Source organism: Ranitomeya imitator, chromosome 4, assembly GCF_032444005.1.
Source record: "Ranitomeya imitator isolate aRanImi1 chromosome 4, aRanImi1.pri, whole genome shotgun sequence".
Classification (NCBI taxonomy): domain Eukaryota; kingdom Metazoa; phylum Chordata; class Amphibia; order Anura; family Dendrobatidae; genus Ranitomeya; species Ranitomeya imitator.
The window spans coordinates 395,115,935-395,137,832 of NC_091285.1; the positions used below are offsets into that span (position 1 = coordinate 395,115,935).

Here is a 21,898-nt window from a genome sequence, read left to right on the forward strand (position 1 = left end):
CGCGTGCGTTTTTTTTGTTGCGTTTTCCGACACGTGCGTCGTTTCCGACGCTAGCGTCGGACGCAAGAAAATGCAACAAGTTGCATTTTTCGTGCGTCCGATTTTCGTCAAACGCAGCGTTTTTGCGTGCGCTTGCGCGCGTTTTTTTGTGCGTCGTGCGTTGCGTCGCCGACGCAGCGGCGCGCAACGCCAATGTGAACGTAGCCTGACTGTGAGCACAGCGGCCGGAAAGCAGAGCGGTGACGTCACCGCTCTGCTTTCCGGCTGACCGGCGCTCACAGCCAGTACAGGAGGAGTGCAGAGCACAGCGCCGGGGACAGACAGCTGAAGGTAAGTATGTACTGTTTGTTTTTTTTTACTTTTACGCTGGTAACCAGGGTAAACATCGGGTTACTAAGCGCGGCCCTGCGCTTAGTTACCTGATGTTTACCCTGGTTACCAGTGAAGACATCGCTGGATCGGTGTCACACACGCCGATCCAGCGATGTCCATGGGAGATCCAGCGACGAAATAAAGTTCTGGACTTTGTTCAGAGACCAACGATGGCACAGCAGGGGCCTGATCGTTGGTCGCTGTCACACATAGCGATTTCCTTAACGATATCGTTGCAACGTCACCAAAAGCAACGATATCGTAAACGATATCGTTATGTGTGAAGGTACCTTAACTCCGTAGGAAGATAATAAAGTTGGATGTATCTTGTGTTGAACCTAATCTACTGTGTTGGAGTCATAATTAATCTTGTACCAACCATTTTTCTTAGACGATGATGATCCCATGAGCTTATTTACAGATTTGTCATAGTACATATCAATGTGTTTATATAGAGGAAGGGACGTCTTCATCAGTCCTTGCTTATCACTTTTAGTGAGCTAGACTGCTATGCGGCACAGTTATGATCTGTATGGCAAATTTACAGGTCACAGTTTGATTGACCTCTTCATTTTCTTCTCAGCTGAGTCTTATTGTTGCCAAAATGCACTGGCTCATGCACAAATTCAGAAACTGAGTGGGTGATGGGATATTATCCGACAGGATTCATGAACATAGGAAAAACTTCACATGCATGAAATTTTTTGTTCCAACGCCAATTGTACTGTACTGTGTAATTGTTACATGCTGAGGACTTGGGTTTCCAATGCTTTATTATTTTACTTGACCAGTAAAGATGGAAGTAGCTTGTCAAACGTAATATAAATATAAATACTAATAGTGGTGGCGCCTCTCCAGAATTTATATAGTTATTTCATATAAGTACAGTACCATTGCAAATACTGTATTTGCAGAATTACTAGGTTTCTACATTTACTAGATTTCCTAGCTATGGACTGTTTAGTAGTAAAAGGCATTATCCAGGACTATTTTTTTTTTACTACATGCTAAGAACGAAGGCTACTTTCACACTAGCGTCGTTTTGGCTGGTCACAATGCGTTGTTTAGGAGAAAAAACACATCCTGCAAAGTTGTCTGCAGGATGTGTTTTTTCCCCAAAGACTAACATTACCGACGCATTGTGACATATTGCCACACGTCGCAACCGTCGTTCGACGTTTGTGCCGTGTTGTGGCGGACCGCCGGCACAAAAAAACGTTCAATGTAACGTTTTTTTGTGCGCTGTGTCTGCCCCCTCCTCCCCGCAACTCACAATGGGGCAGCAGATGCATGGAAAAAATGCATCCACTGCCCCCCCCCGTTGTGCGGCGCTTCCACAGCATGCGTCGGTACCGAGCCCGACGCTAATGTGAAAGTAGCCTTACAGGATCTCTGCTGGCACATAGCAGTCACTGACCGCTCCTGCTGATGATTCACCGGCTTTTGCTGATGTCTCGTTGACAGACTTTGCCTTCTCTTCGGCTCTGCACTATTGATAGGGTGTGACTGCCGATGTCATGCTGATTAAAAGCTGGTTCCCTGCTGCCTAACTGCAGGGAGCCAGATGTCAATCAACATTATATCCGCAGTCACAACCTATTGACAAAGCAGCCAGGAAGAAGAGCTCCTTTGTTGATGTGGAGCTGATGAATTGATGGCAGGAGCGGTTGTTGTTAGTTTTTAGGCCCATTGTAAAAAATAGTTAATTACAACCCCTGTAAAGGGTTTGCCCTCTTTTAACCAATCCCTTTTCAAAAGTCATATTAGCACATGTATTTTGATTTCGTAATTTGAGCATATAACATCTTAGATGGAGCAAAAGTACTTATATCATCAGATCCAGTGGTCTGCTATAAACACTACATTTAAGATGGTGTCACTTATCAAAGCTCTGCTCTAGTGCAACATTTTTGAAAAGCAGCTGATAAGGGGCACTCAAGAAAATAGGCAGCACTTGATAGGGGACATTTTGGGGTCAAACATCGAGACCGGAAAGGGATCTTTCAATGTTACAAATGATCATTTGTGCAATTGTACATTATCCCCCCTCTTTTGATGACATGGTGCAATAATTAGTCAGAAATAGCCAATCATAAGAATCATAGAAAGTTAGAGTTGAAAGGGACCTCTAGGGTCATAGTGTCCAACCCCCTTCTCAATGCAGGATTCACCAAACCATCTCAGACAGATGTCTGTCCAGTCTCTGTTTGAAGAACTCAAAACCTCTCATGGCAGCCTGTTCCACTCATTGATCACACTCACTGTCAAAAAGTGAGAATAAGGATGATCTCTCTACACTGTGACATCCCTTCAGATATTTGTAGACAGCTATTAAGTCTCCTCTTAGCCTTCTTTTTTGCAGGCTAAAAATTCCCAGATCCTTAACCGTTCTTCATAGGACATACTTTGCATTTCGCTCACCATCCTGGTAACTCTCCTCTGAACTTGCTCCAGTTTTTCAATGTCTTTTTTAAAATATGGTGCCCAGAACTGGACACAGTATTCCAGAAGCGGCCTGACCAAGTGTTTTTTGCCACTGCGTTTTTCCGCAAAAAAAGCATGCGTTTTTTTCCTATACTTAACATTAAAAACGCATGCGTTTTTTTGCATGCGTTTTGCTGCCGCATGCGTCTTTTCTATGCATGCGTTGTGTTGCAGAAATGCAACATGTAGTATTTTCTAGCGGCGTTTTTTTGCCGCAAAAAAACGCATGCTTTTTTTGCGGCAAAAAAACCTATTGCTGTCTATGTAAACACATGCATTTTTAAGCACATGCATTTGTTTGCGTTAAAAACGCATGCGTTTTTATAGAAAAAAAACAGAAAACACGCTGATATGCCACCCCCCACCATAAAGGTGATAAAGGGATCCTAACCCTAACCCTAAAGGGATCCTAACCCTAACCCTACCCCTAACCCTAACCCTAGGGGTCAGGGTTAGGATCCCTTTAGGGTTAGGGTTAGAGGTTGGGTTAGGGTTAGGATCCCTTTAGGGTTAGGGTTAGGGGTAGGGTTAGGGTTAGGGGTAGGGTTAGGGTTAGGATCCCTTTAGGGTTAGGGTTAGGGTTAGGATCCCTTTAGGGTTAGGGGTAGGGTTAGGGTTATGGGTAGGGTTAGGGTTAGGATCCCTTTAGGGTTAGGGTTAGGGTTAGGATCCCTACCCCTAACCCTAACCCTGGCTATTTCTGTTTATAGTGGGTTTTTTACTTTATTTTGATGATTGGCAGCTGTCACACATTTCTCAGCATGCGTTTACAAAAATGCAAATGCAGGAAAAAACGCATGTAAATGCATCAAAACGCCGCGTTTTTTTCACGACATGGAAAAACGCATGCGTCTAAAAAACGCAGCGTTTACACGCGTTTACATGCGTTTTTTCACCACATGCGTTTTTTAAAAAGACGCTGCGTTTTGAAACGCAAGTGTGAAACCAGCCTAAGATAGCCAAATCTAAAAAAAAAAAACACTCCACCTTCCAAAAATATTAAGCTTTGATATTTGTGAGTCTTTTGGGTTGATTGAGAACATAGTTGATGATCAATGATAAAAATAATCCTCTAAACTACAACTTGCCTAATAATTCTGCACACAGTGTACATGTAATTTTTGCTTTTCTTGCCCATATGTAGAATCTTGCATTTCTCCCTGTTAAATACCATTCTATTAGTCGCTGCCCATTGCTGAAGCTTACCTTGATCCTTCTGAAACCTTTCTCTGTATTCTCTAGTGTTAAGGATCACTCCTAGCTTTGTATCATCTGAAAATTTGATTAGTTTACCTTAATTTCCCTTATCTAGATCATTTATAAAAATGTTGAACAACACTGGGGCCAGAACAGAGCCTTTGTTGTACCCGACTTGAAACACTCTGCCAATTGGATGTGCAACCATTTATTACCACTCTTTCAGTGTGGTCACTTAGCTAGTTATGAAAAATTGTTCAAGTGATCATCCCATTTTAAAGGCCCTTTGGAATGCCCTACCCCATGAGATGATAAAGGAAGATTCATAGACAACATTTTACATAGATCTGATACTAAAGGGCTTACCTATATTTTAGTTTGAAAAAACATCCACCATGCCTCCTACCTCTGAGCAGTAACGTCTTCTGGTGTCACTGACTGTCTGCCGTGGTCACGTACTGTCCTCATGCAAACTAAAGGTACCGTCACACTAAGAGACGCTGCAGCGATACCGACAACGATGTCGATCGCTGCAGCGTTGCTGTTTGGTCACTGGAGAGCTGTCACAAAGACAGCTCTCCAGCGACCAATGATGCCGAAGTCCCCGGGTAACCAGGGTAAACATCGGGTTACTAAGCGCAGGGCCGCGCTTAGTAACCCGATGTTTACCCTGGTTACCGTTGCAAATGTAAAAAAAAAACACTACATACTTACATTCCCAGTGTCTGGTCATGTCCCTCGCCTTCAGCTTCCCGCACTGACTGAGCGCCGACCGTAAAGTACAGCGGTGACGTCACCGCTGCACAGCGTGCTTTACTGCCGGCCGGTGCTCACCAGCCAGTGCGGGAAGCTGAAGGCGAGGGACATGACCAGACACTGGGAATGTAAGTATGTAGTGTTTGTTTTTTTACATTTACAACGGTAACCAGGGTAAACATCGGGTTACTAAGCGCGGCCCTGCACTTAGTAACCCGATATTTACCCTGGTTACCAGTGAAGACATCGCTGGATCGGCGTCACACACGCCAATTCAGCGATGTCAGCGGGAGATCCAGCGACAAAATAAAGTTCTGGACTTTCCCCATCGACCAACGATCTCCCAGCAGGGGCCTGATCGTTGGTCGCTGTCACACATAACGATTTCGTTAACGATATCGTTGCTACGTCACAAAAAGCAACGATATCGATAACGATATCGTTCAGTGTGACGGTACCTTAAGACCGGGAGTGTGGTTTATAAACTGATTACACTAGAAAATGTTCAGATTCCAGTGTGGGTTCAATAAAGAATTTTATATTCCAGCTGGCCTGGTCTGAGAAAGGGGTGCACTTGATGAATGTGTGCAATTTTACATTCTAAATTACTAGTGTATTTAGATAAGCACTATGCCATGTCGCTTGTTTGTTTTGTTATCAAGAATTTTTTCTCCAATAGTTTGTTATGTGAGATTAATCTAAATTTAATATCAACAGTTCTCATTTCAGGAATACACTCGATTATGGGAAATTTCATTAAACTTTACTAACGTTACTTTCCTCTGCTAAAGGATACAATAATGTTTGATTACACTCTAAATTAATGTCACATTTTCCTTACTATTAGTCTATATTTTTTATAAACTTAATGTTTATTAATTACAGGTCGGATCGCGCTTTCCAAGGCAAGTTCCATATGCATCAAGGAGGGTAAGTATCAAGAAACTTCCATCCATCTTGTCCCTGCTTGAGGACTTTTTTTAAATTAAATACATGTGTAAGCAGGTACAAGGATGCAGTAAGCAGGGATGCAGAGCAAGGGTTAACAAGAGTGTGGTTTAATTTACAGTAATAAACTCCTGGCAGGGAGATAACAGAGGGATGACAGGGAGGTAACAGGGAGAGGGGAAGCAGATGAAAATAGTATTATTGCGATACAACACAACAGTTTTGCTATCAAATTCAACTTATCGTGACTCAGCTGTCCTTTAGTAGTGTGTGGTCCGATGAGTTATGGAATGCCAGCGGGGGCCGACACTGCATCTTCAGGCTTCCCTGCCCAGCATACGGTCCCGCTTCTGGTGGCAATGATTGGTCACCGGTTTTGCCCATTGAGCGCCTAGTCCATTAATCTGCAGAGCCAAAGTGTAAAGCTCTGCACAAATCTCTGCTTGGCATGTGCTCTGCTGCACACCCGCCTATAGCTGGATATACAGGTGCTTCTGAAAAAATTAGCATATAGTGTTAAATTTCATTATTTACCATAATGTAATGATTACAATTAAACTTTCATATATTATAAATTCATTATCCACCAACTGAAATTTGTCAGGTCTTTTATTGTTTTAATACTGATGATTTTGGCATACAACTCCTGATAACTAGTGTTGAGCATTCCGATACCGCAAGTATCGGGTATCGGCCGATACTTGCGGTATCGGAATTCCGATACCGAGATCCGATACTTTTGTGGTATCGGGTATCGGTATCGGATACATAGAGATGTGTAAAATAAAGAATTAAAATAAAAAATATTGATATATTTACCTCTCCGGCGGCCCCTGGACTCAGCGCGGGTAACCGGCAGGCTTCGTTGTTCAAAATCAGCGCTTTTAGGACCTGAGAATCACGTCCCGGCTTCTGATTGGTCGCCGGCCGCCCATGTGACCGCCACGCGACCAATCACAAGCCGCGACGTCACCGCAAGCTATTAGCGCGCTCATTTTTGAAAAATGAGCGCGTTAATGACTTTCAAAGACGTAGCGGCTTGTGATTGGTCGCGGCCACGCGACCAATCACAAGCCGCGACGTCACCGCAAGCTATTAACGCGCTCATTTTTAAAAATGAGCGCGTTAATGGCTTTCAAAGACGTAGCGGCTTGTGATTGGTCGCGTGGCCGCGACCAATCACAAGCCGCGACGTCACCGCAAGCTATTAACGCGCTCATTTTTAAAAATGAGCGCGTTAATGACTTTCAAAGACGTAGCGGCTTGTGATTGGTCGCGGCCGCGACCAATCACAAGCCGCTACGTCTTTGAAAGCCATTAACGCGCTCATTTTTAAAAATGAGCGCGTTAATAGCTTGCGGTGACGTCCGGCTTGTGATTGGTCGCGGCCACGCGACCAATCACAAGCCGCTACGTCTTTGAAAGCCATTAACGCGCTCATTTTTAAAAATGAGCGCGTTAATAGCTTGCGGTGACGTCGCGGCTTGTGATTGGTCGCGTGGCCGCGACCAATCACAAGCCGCTACGTCTTTGAAAGTCATTAACGCGCTCATTTTTCAAAAATGAGCGCGCTAATAGCTTGCGGTGACGTCGCGGCTTGTGATTGGTCGCGTGGCGGTCACATGGGCGGCCCGCGACCAATCAGAAGCCGGGACGTGATTCTCAGGTCCTAAAAGCGCTGATTTTGAACAAAGAAGCCTGCCGGTTACCCGCGCTGAGTTCAGGGGCCGCCGGAGAGGTAAATATATAAATATTTTTTATTTTAATTCTTTATTTTACACATCCCTATGGATCCCAGGGCCTGAAGGAGAGTTTCCTCTCCTTCAGACCCTGGGAACCATGAGAATACCTTCCGATACTTGATGTCCCATTGACTTGTATTGGTATCGGATATCGGTATCGGCGATATCCGATATTTTTCGGGTATCGGCCGATACTATCCGATACCGATACTTTCAAGTATCGGACGGTATCGCTCAACACTACTGATAACCCAAAAAACCTGTCTCAATAAATTAGCATATTTCACCCATCCAATCAAATAAAAGTGTTTTTTAATAACAAACAAAAAAACATCAAATAATAATGTTCAGTTATGCACTCAATACTTGGTCGGGAATCCTTTTGCAGAAATGACTGCTTCAATGCGGCGTGGCATGGAGGCAATCAGCCTGTGACACTGCTGAGATGTTATGGAGGCCCAGGATGCTTCAATAGCGGCCTTAAGCTCATCCAGAGTGTTGGGTCTTGCGTCTCTCAACTTTCTCTTCACAATATCCCACAGATTCTCTATGGGTTTCAAGTCAGGAGAGTTGGCAGGCCAATTGAGCACAGTAATACCATGGTCAGTAAACCATTTACCAGTGGTTTTGGCACTGTGAGCAGGTGCCAGGTCGTGCTGAAAAATGAAATCTTCATCTCCATAAAGCTTTCAGCCGATGGAAGCATGAAGTGCTCCAAAATCTCCTGATAGCTAGCTGCATTGACCCTGCCCTTGATGAAACACAGTGGACCAACACCAGCAGCTGACATGGCACCCCACACCATCACTGACTGTGGGTACTTGACACTGGACTTCAGGCATTTTGGCATTTCCTTCTCCCCAGTCTTCCTCCAGACTCTGGCACCTTGATTTCCGAATGACATGCAAAATTTGCTTTCATCAGAAAAAAGTACTTGGGACCACTTAGCAACAGTCCAGTGCTGCTTCTCTGTAGCCCAGGTCAGGCGCCTCTGCCGCTGTTTATGGTTCAAAAGTGGCTTTACCTGGGGAATGCGGCACCTGTAGCCCATTTCCTGCACACGCCTGTGCACGGTGGCTCTGGATGTTTCCACACCAGACTCAGTCCACTGCTTCCTCAGGTTCCCCAAGGTCTGGAATCGGTCCTTCTCCACAATCTTCCTCAGGGTCCGGTCTCCTCTTCTCGTTGTACAGTGTTTTCTGCCACATTGTTTCCTTCCAACAGACTTACCATTGAGGTGCCTTGATACAGCACTCTGGGAACAGCCTATTTGTTGAGAAATTTCTTTCTGGGTCTTACCCTCTTGCTTGAGGGTGTCAATGATGGCCTTCTTGACATCTGTCAGGTCGCTAGTCTTACCCATGATGGGGGTTTTGAGTAATGAACCAGGCAGGGAGTTTATAAAAGCCTCAGGTATCTTTTGCATGTGTTTAGAGTTAATTAGTTGATTCAGAAGATTAGGGTAATAGGTCGTTTAGAGAACCTTTTCTTGATATGCTAATTTATTGAGACAGGTTTTTTGGGTTATCAGGAGTTGTATGCCAAAATCATCAGTATTAAAACAATAAAAGACCTGACAAATTTCAGTTGGTGGATAATGAATCTATAATATATGAAAGTTTAATTGTAATCATTACATTATGGTAAATTATGAAATTTAACACTATATGCTAATTTTTTGAGAAGGACCTGTACACCCTACGATACTGCTCCTGGTGCTCGTTCCTCAGTGCACCCGTGCCGCGCTGCTTCGCTCGGCGCCTGACTCTCTGCGCGCTCACTGCTGCTCGGGAGCCCTCATTGAACCCCTCTCGGGTCTCTGCTCCACTCTTCACCTCACTTCGCAGAGCGCAGTCGGCCCTTGCCTTCTCCTTCCTCTAGCGGGAACTCTCTGGCTTTTCCCGCACTACACTCTCTCTCATCGCCCTGCTTATCACGCCCCTTTTCTCTAGGTCATGGGTCCTGTCCAGCTCCCATTTCCTTCCACCTCTGCAAAACTGGACGCAGCCTCGGCAGTTCCGGACCCAGTATTGCACAGGTACCAACAGCCCGGTCTTCCTCCTTACACACATATTTTGGGCTGAAAATCATTTTTGCACCTGGGTTTCATTAAAAATGTTGCTTCATTTAGCTTTGCAATATCCTTGTTTTACTGCACAATTAGCTTTGATTGTCTGTGGTAGGAGCTCATAAAGAGAAAGATAAAAGAGTTCCAAACTCTCCTGTCCTCAGATAACTCATTTTGCAGCCAGCAATAGACAGTGAAATACAGAGTTTATTTAAAACAAATCGGGAACATTTTTAATAAAACTCAATTATCAAAATGTTTTTAGCCCCCAAAACATGCATTTTAGTAGAAAAAAGGTCCCCCAAAGCCCTTTGTTTAATTTTTTTTACATATGGAGCTGTATATAGTGCCAAGGTAACAATAGCAATTACACATATAATTATAATAGATCCGGATTAATGAAAAGCAAATTGGATGATAAATTTATTTCCATATATTTCATCTTTGACTTCAATGGTAAAAATATGTTTTTTTTTATTAAGTAGAATAGTATATTTGTTTATGCTAGTATGCTTCTTAGAAATGTGTTTTGAAGACAGGAGACTCTCAAATCTCTTACCGGATCCCCTGTTCGGATTTTGACTATCCGTACTGGTGCAATGTTATCTAGGAAGGTGAGGGATTCGCGAGTTTCCCATCCAGCAGCCAGAAACTACTGACGCGGCCGATAGACTGGAGTCCTGCGAAGCCCTCTGCCCATGCCTAGCAATTGCTAAAACAGACATGTCAGTAGTGGTGACAGGTCTTTTTTATTTCAGCAATTAATGTAGCTTCCTTTTTAGAAGATCGAAGACAAAATGAAAACGTTCTAGAATGAGCAGAATGTTACACAAGACAATACAATAATACAGGGTCAATGAGTAGTCTGCAGCCCATTATGTATGTTATTAATGTGTCTATTAAATAAGATTATTTATTTACAGGAAATCAGACCCTTGATTACTGACTTCACTGTGAAATCCACAATCATATCCCGCTATGCCTTCACTGCGGTGTCCTGCACCATGGTGAATAGGGCCATAGAGGCAAAAGAAGTTGTATTCCAGATGCAGATCCCAGCCGCAGCCTTTGTCTCCAACTTCACCATGTAAGAATACGTTCCATTGTACTAAGACAAAGAGTTGAATTACATGGGTAACATTTTCAGAGAACTAAGACCTATTTCACACGTAATTTTTCTTCTCGTACCGGCTGATTTTCTTCAGTATGCTGTATAAGATTAACATCAGTATTTGGTCAGTGTCATTTTTTACCATCAGTGATTTTCTCATATGCCCTCCTCCAAAAACAAGAAAATCAGCAAAGCTTCTCCTACCCATAACAGTGTTAAAATGACATCACATTGATCATCACACACGGATGGCCTCCATGACTTTTCCATGATTTAAATACATCTTTAGACTTGTATGATTTTGATCCATGACTTGCATAAAAAACGGACATGCCTCCATAATTTCTTTGTGAACAAATGAGTCACCCGTCAGGGGCGTGGGATACTCAGTACCAGGTCCGTTACTTAAAGGGACGTTTCACAACGGCGGCAACCCGGTCCGTGGCCCTGGGTGCCCATATTAAAGGGACGGTCTTAAAAGGGGTTGTGGAAATAAGGAAAGTTCGTGACGCCACCTGTGGTTTTTCGGTCAGAGATGACCAACACTGCATAAAGGGGTCCTCTGGGGGCGATGGTGCTGCAGTAAAGATGGTGTCGCTTCCAACAGGTGAAGCGGTGTCACCAAGGCTCCCAGTGTATGTGACAGGGATGGTGAATGCCACAAATAATTGGAGGACACAGGGTTGCAGTCTTTACATGATTTACTGAGATTGTATTCAGCCTCGGTCCAGGGTACCAGTAACAGGTGTAGCTGGAGTCCAGGCAGCCTGAAGATAGGTGGAAATCCTCTTGACAGGTCAGTTTGGGAGCCTTCCACTATGCGCTGGTCTGTGGTCCCTGCTGCCTGTAGCTCTCTAACAAGGCCCTCTTTCTTCCCTGTCCAGAGACAGTACCTGCACGGTAGGCAACTTGAGCCGTCTCTTTTGGGTCTTTGTTCACGGTGATTCTGGACTCTGATTGCTACTGTACCTCAGGTATTAAGTGGGCAAGTCCCTTTTAGTTTCCTGCCCTCCGCTTCTGCCGTGGGCAGTCCCCCTCAGCCTCGGGCTCTCGGTACCCGGTTTCTGTGCTCAGCTTAGAGAGGCCCAGTAGCAGTCTTTCTCTAGCTCCTAAGTACCTCTGTGCTCCTTCACTGTCTGCTACCGTCAACTCTCTGCTTGTCTGCCTAGCAACTGCCTAGCAACTGACTCCTCCTCCCAACCAGCAAGAGCAGCTCCCCTCAAGTCGGGTGTAGAGCTCCCCCATCTGGCCTGGAGTCAGAATGTGTGGTATGTAAGGTTACCTGCCAAAGGGATTCCTCCTCTCTCCAGGCATGGCATTACCCTCCCCGAGAGGAAGGCAATACCACTGTGGTACCTGAACTCCTGGGGTGCCACACATACCTGTCTGCAAATAAACATGAATGTGGATTTTGGCTTTAAGCATTTAAGGTTTCATTCAGGCGTCCCCTTCTATCTATGATTCTCATGAGTAGAACACGTATCCATAATAGTCTATGGGGCTCTTCACATATCTGCATTTTTTTGCAGTCCATTTTTTTTATCAGTATTTCATAGCAATACAAGGTCCAAAGAATCATGGACAGCACATGGATGGCAGCAGTATGATGTCCATGATTAACATTACAAAAGATAGGACAAGCTTTGATATTTATTTGTCTCTACGAGAAAATCACTGATTATTAAAACAGAGACATTGCTCTCCATCTTATGGGAAGCATTTTACAATACTATATATGTAGAGATATGGACATGCTGCCCACGTTTATGCCTTGAAGATAGAAATTTCAATGTTGTAAAATGTGTTATGTGATGTAATGTGAAATGTGTAAAATGTAATAAGTGTTAATGATAAGTAATATGAACTGTGTTGCATAACGTGAATGGTGTAGAGCATTAAAACTTGTGTAGTTTAACTAGGAACAGTTGGATATAATAGTTGGGACTAGCCCACAGTGGGAGGGGCCAGTGTAAAGTGCCGCATTCTGGGGTGACCCTAAATGAGAGGAGACTAAAGAGAAGGGATAGCAAGATCCTGAACATTAGTGACAGAGAGACATAGTGAGTCTCTGGAGATGGGTCTTAGGAGATGACTAGGAATGAGCGAGTAGTGAAATATGCGGACACACTATACTCGTAACGAGTAGATCTGAATACTCGGGTATTCGTAATGAATAGCGAGTCCAATGCAAGTCAATGGGTGCAAGAAAAAAATCGCACAGCACTCTCACCATGCGAGTGCTGTCTGATTTTTACGCACCGGTGTCCTTTGAAAAGCCAGCAGTTCATATGCGGCTACAGTAAAATCACACTGACAGGTTAGAATAGAATAGATAAAATACATATATAGACATAGAATAGGTCCAATTTCTCCTGTTACCCTTGTAAAAATAAAAAATCACTTGCTAAAAAATAATTTTTGAGGAAAGAAAAATGATTTTTTATTTCCACGGCTCTGCGTTATAAACTTCTGTAAAGCACTTGGGGATTCAAAGTGCACAACACACATCTAGATAAGTTCCTTGGGGGGTCTAGTTTCCAAAATGGGGTCACTTGTGGGGGGTTTCTACCGTTTAGGCACATCAGGGGCTCTGCAAACGTAACATGATGCCCGCAGACCATTCCATCAAAGTCTGCATTCCAAAACGTCACTTCCTTTCCGAGCCCTGATGTATGTCTAAACAGTGGTTTCCCCCCACATATGGGGTATCAGTGCACTCAGGACAAACTGGACAACAACTTTTGGGGTCCAATTTCTCCTGTTACCCTTGTGAAAATAAAAAATTGCTTGCTTAAAAATAATTTTTGAGGAAAGAAAAATTATTTTTTATTTTCAGGGCTCTGCGTTATAAACTTCTGTGAAGCACTTGGGTGTTTAAAGTGCTCACCACACACTTAGGTTAGTTCCTTGGGAGGTCTAGTTTCCAAAATGGAGTCACTTGTTGGGGAGCTCCAATATTTAAGCACACAGGGGCTCTCCAAACGCGACATGGTGTCCGCTAACGATCGGAGCTAATTTTTCATTCAAAAGTCAAATGGCGCTCCTTCCCTTCCGAGCCTTGCCGTTGTTAGGGCTAGCGGAACACACCAAATAATAAGATGGATTAGTCCACAATCGATAGAGAGAAAATGTGACCGGCACTGAAAAGCTGTGTATCAAAGCGATTTTACATGTGATCTTACATGGAGTGGACGCTACTGGCCTCTGATGAGATCCAGGTGGTGCTCTGCATACAGAATCCAGGAATCAAAGTGAACAGGTATGAGAAAGAAATGCGGCACTCACCATCTGTCTTCAGCTAAAAATGTCCTTTATTAAGCACTTAAGCCTTCACAAACATGATGCGGCATCGGCAGGAGTATACGAGGGAGCGGGGGAGTGACAGGGGAGGACGACGGCCGTTTCGCGCCGATGCCGCATCATGTTTGTGAAGGCTTAAGTGCTAAATAAAGGACATTTTTAGCTAAAGACAGATGGTGAGTTGTTATGGCTGGCAATCAGGCAACACAGCGTGCAGTAATCAGCGCACATACAGAGATCTGGCAATAACCCAAAACAATAGGACGAGCTCTGAGACGTGGAATCTCTGTAGACTGCAGTACCTGATCTATCCTCACACAACTGTAAGCAGCAGTGGATTGCGCCTATCCACTACCTATGCAACTCGGCACTGCCTGAGGAGCTGACTAGCCTGAAGATAGAAATACAAGCCTGACTTACCTCAGAGAAATACCCCAAAGGAATAGGCAGCCCCCACATATAATGACTGTTAGCAAGATGAAAAGACAAACGTAGGAATGAAATAGATTCAGCAAAGTGAGGCCCGATATTCTAGACAGAGCGAGGATAGCAAAGAGAACTATGCAGTCTACAAAAAACCCTAAAACGAAAACCACGCAAAGGGGCAAAAAGACCCACCGTGCCGAACTAACAGCACGGCGGTGCACCCCTTTGCTTCTCAGAGCTTCCAGCAAAAGTTAATAGCAAGCTGGACAGAAAAAACAGAAAACAAACTAGAAGCACTTATCTAGCAGAGCAGCAGGCCCAAGGAAAGATGCAGTAGCTCAGATCCAACACTGGAACATTGACAAGGAGCAAGGAAGACAGACTCAGGTGGAGCTAAATAGCAAGGCAGCCAACGAGCTCACCAAAACACCTGAGGGAGGAAGCCCAGAGACTGCAATACCACTTGTGACCACAGAAGTGAACTCAGCCACAGAATTCACAACAGTACCCCCCCCTTGAGGAGGGGTCACCGAACCCTCACCAGAACCCCCAGGCCGACCAGGATGAGCCACATGAAAGGCACGAACAAGATCTGGGGCATGGACATCAGAGGCAAAAACCCAGGAATTATCTTCCTGAGCATAACCCTTCCATTTGACCAGATACTGGAGTTTCCGTCTAGAGACACGAGAATCCAAAATCTTCTCCACAATATACTCCAATTCCCCCTCCACCAAAACAGGGGCAGGAGGCTCCACAGATGGAACCATAGGTGCCACGTATCTCCTCAACAACGACCTATGGAATACATTATGTATGGAAAAGGAGTCTGGGAGGGTCAGACGAAAAGACACCGGATTGAGAATCTCAGAAATCCTATACGGACCAATAAAACGAGGTTTAAATTTAGGAGAGGAAACCTTCATAGGTATATGACGAGAAGATAACCAAACCAGATCCCCAACACGAAGTCGGGGTCCCACACGGCGTCTGCGATTAGCGAAAAGCTGAGCCTTCTCCTGGGACAAGGTCAAATTGTCCACTACCTGAGTCCAGATCTGCTGCAACCTGTCCACCACATAATCCACACCAGGACAGTCCGAAGACTCAACCTGTCCTGAAGAGAAACGAGGATGGAACCCAGAATTGCAGAAAAATGGAGAGACCAAGGTAGCCGAGCTGGCCCGATTATTAAGGGCGAACTCAGCCAACGGCAAAAATGACACCCAATCATCCTGGTCAGCGGAAACAAAACATCTCAGATATGTTTCCAAGGTCTGATTGGTTCGTTCGGTCTGGCCATTAGTCTGAGGATGGAAGGCCGAGGAAAAAGATAGGTCAATGCCCATCCTACCACAAAAGGCTCGCCAGAACCTCGAGACAAACTGGGAACCTCTGTCAGAAATAATATTCTCAGGAATGCCATGTAAACGAACCACATGCTGGAAGAACAAAGGCACCAAATCAGAGGAGGAAGGCAATTTAACCAAGGGCACCAGATGGACCATTTTAGAAAAGCGATCACAGACCACCCAAATGACAGACATTTTTTGAGAAACGGGAAGGTCAGAAATGAAATCCATCGAAATATGTGTCCAAGGCCTCTTCGGGACCGGCAAGGGCAAAAGCAACCCACTGGCACGTGAACAGCAGGGCTTAGCCCTAGCACAAATTCCACAGGACTGCACAAAAGCACGCACATCCCGTGACAGAGATGGCCACCAGAAGGATCTAGCAACCAACTCCCTGGTACCAAAGATTCCTGGATGACCGGCCAGCACCGAACAATGAAGTTCAGAGATAACTTTACTAGTCCACCTATCAGGGACGAACAGTTTCTCGGCCGGACAACGATCAGGTTTATTAGCCTGAAATTTCTGCAACACTCTCCGCAAATCAGGGGAGATGGCAGACACAATGACTCCTTCCTTGAGGATACTCGCCGGCTCAGATAACCCCGGAGAGTCGGGCACAAAACTCCTAGACAGAGCATCCGCCTTCACATTTTTAGAGCCCGGAAGGTATGAAATCACAAAATCAAAACGAGCAAAAAATAACGACCAACGGGCCTGTCTAGGATTCAAGCGCTTGGCAGACTCAAGATAAGTAAGGTTCTTATGATCAGTCAAAACCACCACGCGATGCTTAGCACCCTCAAGCCAATGACGCCACTCCTCGAATGCCCACTTCATGGCCAGCAACTCTCGGTTGCCCACATCATAATTACGCTCAGCAGCAGAAAATTTCCTGGAAAAGAAAGCACATGGTTTGAACACTGAGCAACCAGAACCTCTCTGTGACAAAACCGCCCCTGCACCAATCTCAGAAGCATCAACCTCGACCTGGAACGGAAGAGAAACATCAGGTTGACACAACACAGGGGCACAGCAAAAACGACGCTTCAACTCCTGAAAAGCTTCCACGGCAGCAGAAGACCAACTAACCAAATCAGCACCCTTCTTGGTCAAATCGGTCAATGGTCTGGCAATGCTAGAAAAATTACAGATGAAGCGACGATAAAAATTAGCAAAGCCCAGGAATTTCTGCAAACTTTTTAGAGATGTCGGCTGAGTCCAATCCTGGATGGCCTGAACCTTAACCGGATCCATCTCGATAGTAGAAGGGGAAAAGATGAACCCCAAAAATGAAACTTTCTGCACACCGAAGAGACACTTTGATCCCTTCACGAACAAGGAATTAGCACGCAGTACCTGGAAAACCATTCTGACTTGCTTCACATGAGACTCCCAATCATCTGAGAAGATCAAAATGTCATCCAAGTAAACAATCAAGAATTTATCCAGATACTCACGGAAAATGTCATGCATAAAAGACTGAAAAACAGATGGAGCATTGGCAAGTCCGAACGGCATCACCAGATACTCAAAATGACCCTCGGGCGTATTAAATGCCGTTTTCCATTCATCTCCCTGCCTGATTCTCACCAGATTATACGCACCACGAAGATCAATCTTAGTAAACCAACTAGCCCCCTTAATCCGAGCAAACAAGTCAGAAATCAATGGCAAGGGATACTGAAACTTAACAGTGATCTTATTAAGAAGGCGGTAATCAATACACGGTCTTAGCGAACCATCCTTCTTGGCTACAAAAAAGAACCCTGCTCCCAATGGTGACGACGATGGGCGAATATGTCCCTTCTCCAGGGACTCCTTCACATAACTGCGCATAGCGGTGTGTTCAGGTACGGACAAATTAAATAAACGACCCTTAGGGAATTTACTACCAGGAATCAAATCGATAGCACAATCACAATTCCTATGCGGAGGTAGGGCATCAGACTTGGACTCTTCAAATACATCCTGAAAGTCCGACAAGAACTCTGGGATGTCAGAAGGAATGGATGACGAAATAGACAAAAATGGAACATCACCATGTACTCCCTGACAACCCCAGCTGGTTACCGACATAGAGTTCCAATCCAATACTGGATTATGGGTTTGTAGCCATGGCAACCCCAACACGACCACATCATGCAAATTATGCAGTACCAAAAAGCGAATAACTTCCTGATGTGCAGGAGCCATACACATGGTCAGCTGGGCCCAGTACTGAGGCTTATTCTTGGCCAAAGGTGTAGCATCAATTCCTCTCAACGGAATAGGACACCGCAAAGGCTCCAAGAAAAATCCACAACGTTTAGCATAATCCAAATCCATCAGATTCAGGGCAGCGCCTGAATCCACAAACGCCATGACAGAATATGATGACAAAGAGCACATTAAGGTAATGGACAAAAGGAATTTGGACTGTACAGTACCAATAACGGCAGAGCTATCGAACCGCCTAGTGCGTTTAGGACAATTAGAAATAGCATGAGTAGAATCACCACAATAGAAACACAGTCTGTTCAGACGTCTGTGTTCGTGCCGTTCTACTTTAGTCATAGTCCTGTCGCACTGCATAGGCTCAGGCTTACTCTCAGACAATACCGCCAGATGGTGCACAGATTTACGCTCGCGCAAGCGACGACCGATCTGAATGGCCAAGGACATAGACTCATTCAAACCAGCAGGCATAGGAAATCCCACCATTACATCCTTAAGAGCTTCAGAGAGACCCTTTCTGAACAAAGCCGCTAGTGCAGATTCATTCCACAGAGTGAGTACTGACCATTTTCTAAATTTCTGACAATATACTTCTACATCATCCTGACCCTGGCATAAAGCCAGCAGATTTTTCTCAGCTTGATCCACTGAATTAGGCTCATCGTAAAGCAATCCCAGCGCCTGGAAAAATGCATCAACATTACTCAATGCAGAATCTCCTGGTGCAAGAGAAAACGCCCAGTCCTGTGGGTCGCCGCGCAAAAAAGAAATAATAATCAAAACCTGTTGAATAGGATTACCAGAAGAATGAGGTTTCAAGGCCAAAAATAGCTTACAATTATTTCTGAAGCTCAGGAACTTAGTTCTGTCACCAAAAAACAAATCAGGAATCGGAATTCTTGGTTCTAGCATCGATTTCTGATCAATAGTATCTTGAATCTTTTGTACATTTACAACGAGATTATCCATTGAGGAGCACAGAGCCTGAATATCCATGTCCACAGCTGTGTCCTGAAGCACTCTAATGTCTAGGGGAAAAAAAAGACTGAAGACAGAGCTAAGAAAAAAAAATGATGTCAGGATTTCTTTTTTCCCTCTATTGGAAATCATTGGTGGCTCCTTGTACTGTTATGGCTGGCAATCAGGCAACACAGCGTGCAGTAATCAGCGCACATACAGAGATCTGGCAATAACCCAAAACAATAGGACGAGCTCTGAGACGTGGAATCTCTGTAGACTGCAGTACCTGATCTATCCTCACACAACTGTAAGCAGCAGTGGATTGCGCCTATCCACTACCTATGCAACTCGGCACTGCCTGAGGAGCTGACTAGCCTGAAGATAGAAATACAAGCCTGACTTACCTCAGAGAAATACCCCAAAGGAATAGGCAGCCCCCACATATAATGACTGTTAGCAAGATGAAAAGACAAACGTAGGAATGAAATAGATTCAGCAAAGTGAGGCCCGATATTCTAGACAGAGCGAGGATAGCAAAGAGAACTATGCAGTCTACAAAAAACCCTAAAACGAAAACCACGCAAAGGGGCAAAAAGACCCACCGTGCCGAACTAACAGCACGGCGTTGCACCCCTTTGCTTCTCAGAGCTTCCAGCAAAAGTTAATAGCAAGCTGGACAGAAAAAACAGAAAACAAACTAGAAGCACTTATCTAGCAGAGCAGCAGGCCCAAGGAAAGATGCAGTAGCTCAGATCCAACACTGGAACATTGACAAGGAGCAAGGAAGACAGACTCAGGTGGAGCTAAATAGCAAGGCAGCCAACGAGCTCACCAAAACACCTGAGGGAGGAAGCCCAGAGACTGCAATACCACTTGTGACCACAGAAGTGAACTCAGCCACAGAATTCACAACAGTGAGTGCCGCATTTCTTTCTCATACCTGTTCAATAAGATGGATTAAGGTGCATTCACAGCCCGGGGTCCACCGTGCAGAGATGGAACCTGCTGCCAAGTAATGACGGACTATATGGCGGTACAATGTGAATACACACACGGGTTAACTTCACCCTGTGTGAAGGAAGCGAACCCTGTTAAGTCACAGGGCCGTGGTACCGCACACAAGAGCGCAAGCAAGGAGTCACAAAGCTCAGTCCCAAGACTTGGGATCCGAGTCCGATTAGACTACTTGCGCTCGACACCGCTAAGGGGGTGTCAGCGTAACCAAAGTAATAATAACAGATGCACGAGAGTGCATGCGGTGCCGTACTGGCGGACACAACTAACCACTCAGGCTTGGGTCAGGAAAGCGCTGTGAAAGCGCACGGCGCCGCACTGGCGGTCACAGCAATTAGACGCTGTATGGTGTGTAACGTGCTGGTAGCTAAGTCGGGCGCTAGATAGCAATCACCCACCTTCCGCGAACAGTCATCCAATAGGGAGGGGATTTTAATGAACGACTTTCACTCACAACACACACACGTTTACAAATGTACACTAGCGCATGGCCGTGCGGTCATGCGCAGCTTATATAGCTGAAGCACGTTCAGGACCTTCCAATAAAGGACCAATGGGAACTGCTGCAGCATCTGAGCATGTGACCCTCGATCTCCAATGGGAGATCTTACCCTGGGCATGCTCAGAAGGGAAAAAGCAGGACTTAGATCCCAAAAGCATCTGCTCGCCGCTGCCCAGCACTGGCTTCAATGGCAGAAGCAGGCAAAGCAGCAGTAATCCTACGCACAGAGTGAGACTGAGCAAGACGCTGGGAACGATGTCTCCGCTGAGCAGACTCCACTGCAGCTGGAGAAGAATGGGAGACCGTAGCAGAGATGGTTTTAGATTCCCCCTGTGCAGAGGTGGGAACCTGACACCTAACAGCCGTGTGCCCAAACAGTGGTTTACCCCCACATGTGAGGTATCGGTGTACTCAGGAGAAATTGCCCAACAAATTTTAGGATCCATTTTGTCCTGTTGCCCTTGTGAAAATGAAAAAATTGAGGCTAAAAGATATTTTTTGTGAAAAAAAAGTACTTTTTCATTTTTACAGATCAATTTGTGAAGCACCTGGGGGTTCAAAGTGCTCACTATGCATCTAGATAAGTTCCTTGGGGGGTCTACTTTCCAAACTAGTTTCCTTGGGGGGTACTTGTGGGGGAGCTCCAATGTTTAGGCACACAGGGGCTCTCCAAACGCGACATGGTGTCCGCTAAATATTGGAGCCAATTTTTCATTGAAAAAGTCAAATTGCGCTCCTTCCCTTCCGAGCCATGTCGTGCGCCTAAACAGTGGTTCACCCCCACATATGGGGTATCGTCGTACTCAGGACAAATTGTACAATAACTTTTGGGGTCCAGTTTCTTCTTTTACCCTTGGAAAAATAAAAAAATTGTTGCTAAAAGATCATTTTTGTGACTAAAAAGTTAAATGTTCATTTTTTCCTTCTATGTTGCTTCTGCTGCTGTGAAGCACCTGAAGGGTTAATAAACTTCTTGAATGTGGTTTTGAGCACCTTGAGGGGTGCAGTTTTTAGAATGGTGTCACTTTTGGGTATTTTCAGCCATATATATAACCCCTCTAACTGACTTCAAATGTGAGGTGGTCCCTAAAAAAATGGTTTTGAAAATTTTGTTGTAAAAATGAGAAATCGCTGGTCAAATTTTAACCCTTATAACTTCCTAGCAAAAAACAATTTTGTTTCCAAAATTGTGCTGATGTAAAGTAGACATGTGGGTAATGTTATTTATTAATCTTTTGTGTCACATATCTCTCTGGTTTAACAGAATAAAAATTCAAAATTTGAAAATTGTGAAATTTTCAACATTTTTGCCAAATTTCCATTTTTTTTCTCACAAATAAACGCAAAAATTATCAACCTAAATTTACCACTAACATGAAGCCCAATATGTCACGAAAAAACAATCTCAGAACTGCTAGGATCCTTTGAAGTGTTCCTGAGTTATTACCT

At 44.7% G+C, this 21,898-nt stretch overlaps 1 protein-coding gene across 1 annotated transcript in view; it reads left to right on the forward strand.

Annotated features, from left to right (window-relative positions):
* Positions 1 to 21,898, forward strand: part of ITIH5 (inter-alpha-trypsin inhibitor heavy chain 5) — a 121,663-nt gene that overhangs the window by 3,107 nt on the left and 96,658 nt on the right. The window contains exons 2-3 of the mRNA XM_069765306.1: positions 5,695 to 5,739; positions 10,491 to 10,654. Of these exons, the coding sequence (XP_069621407.1) occupies positions 5,695 to 5,739; positions 10,491 to 10,654 (209 nt within the window). The remainder of the gene's footprint in view (positions 1 to 5,694; positions 5,740 to 10,490; positions 10,655 to 21,898) is intronic.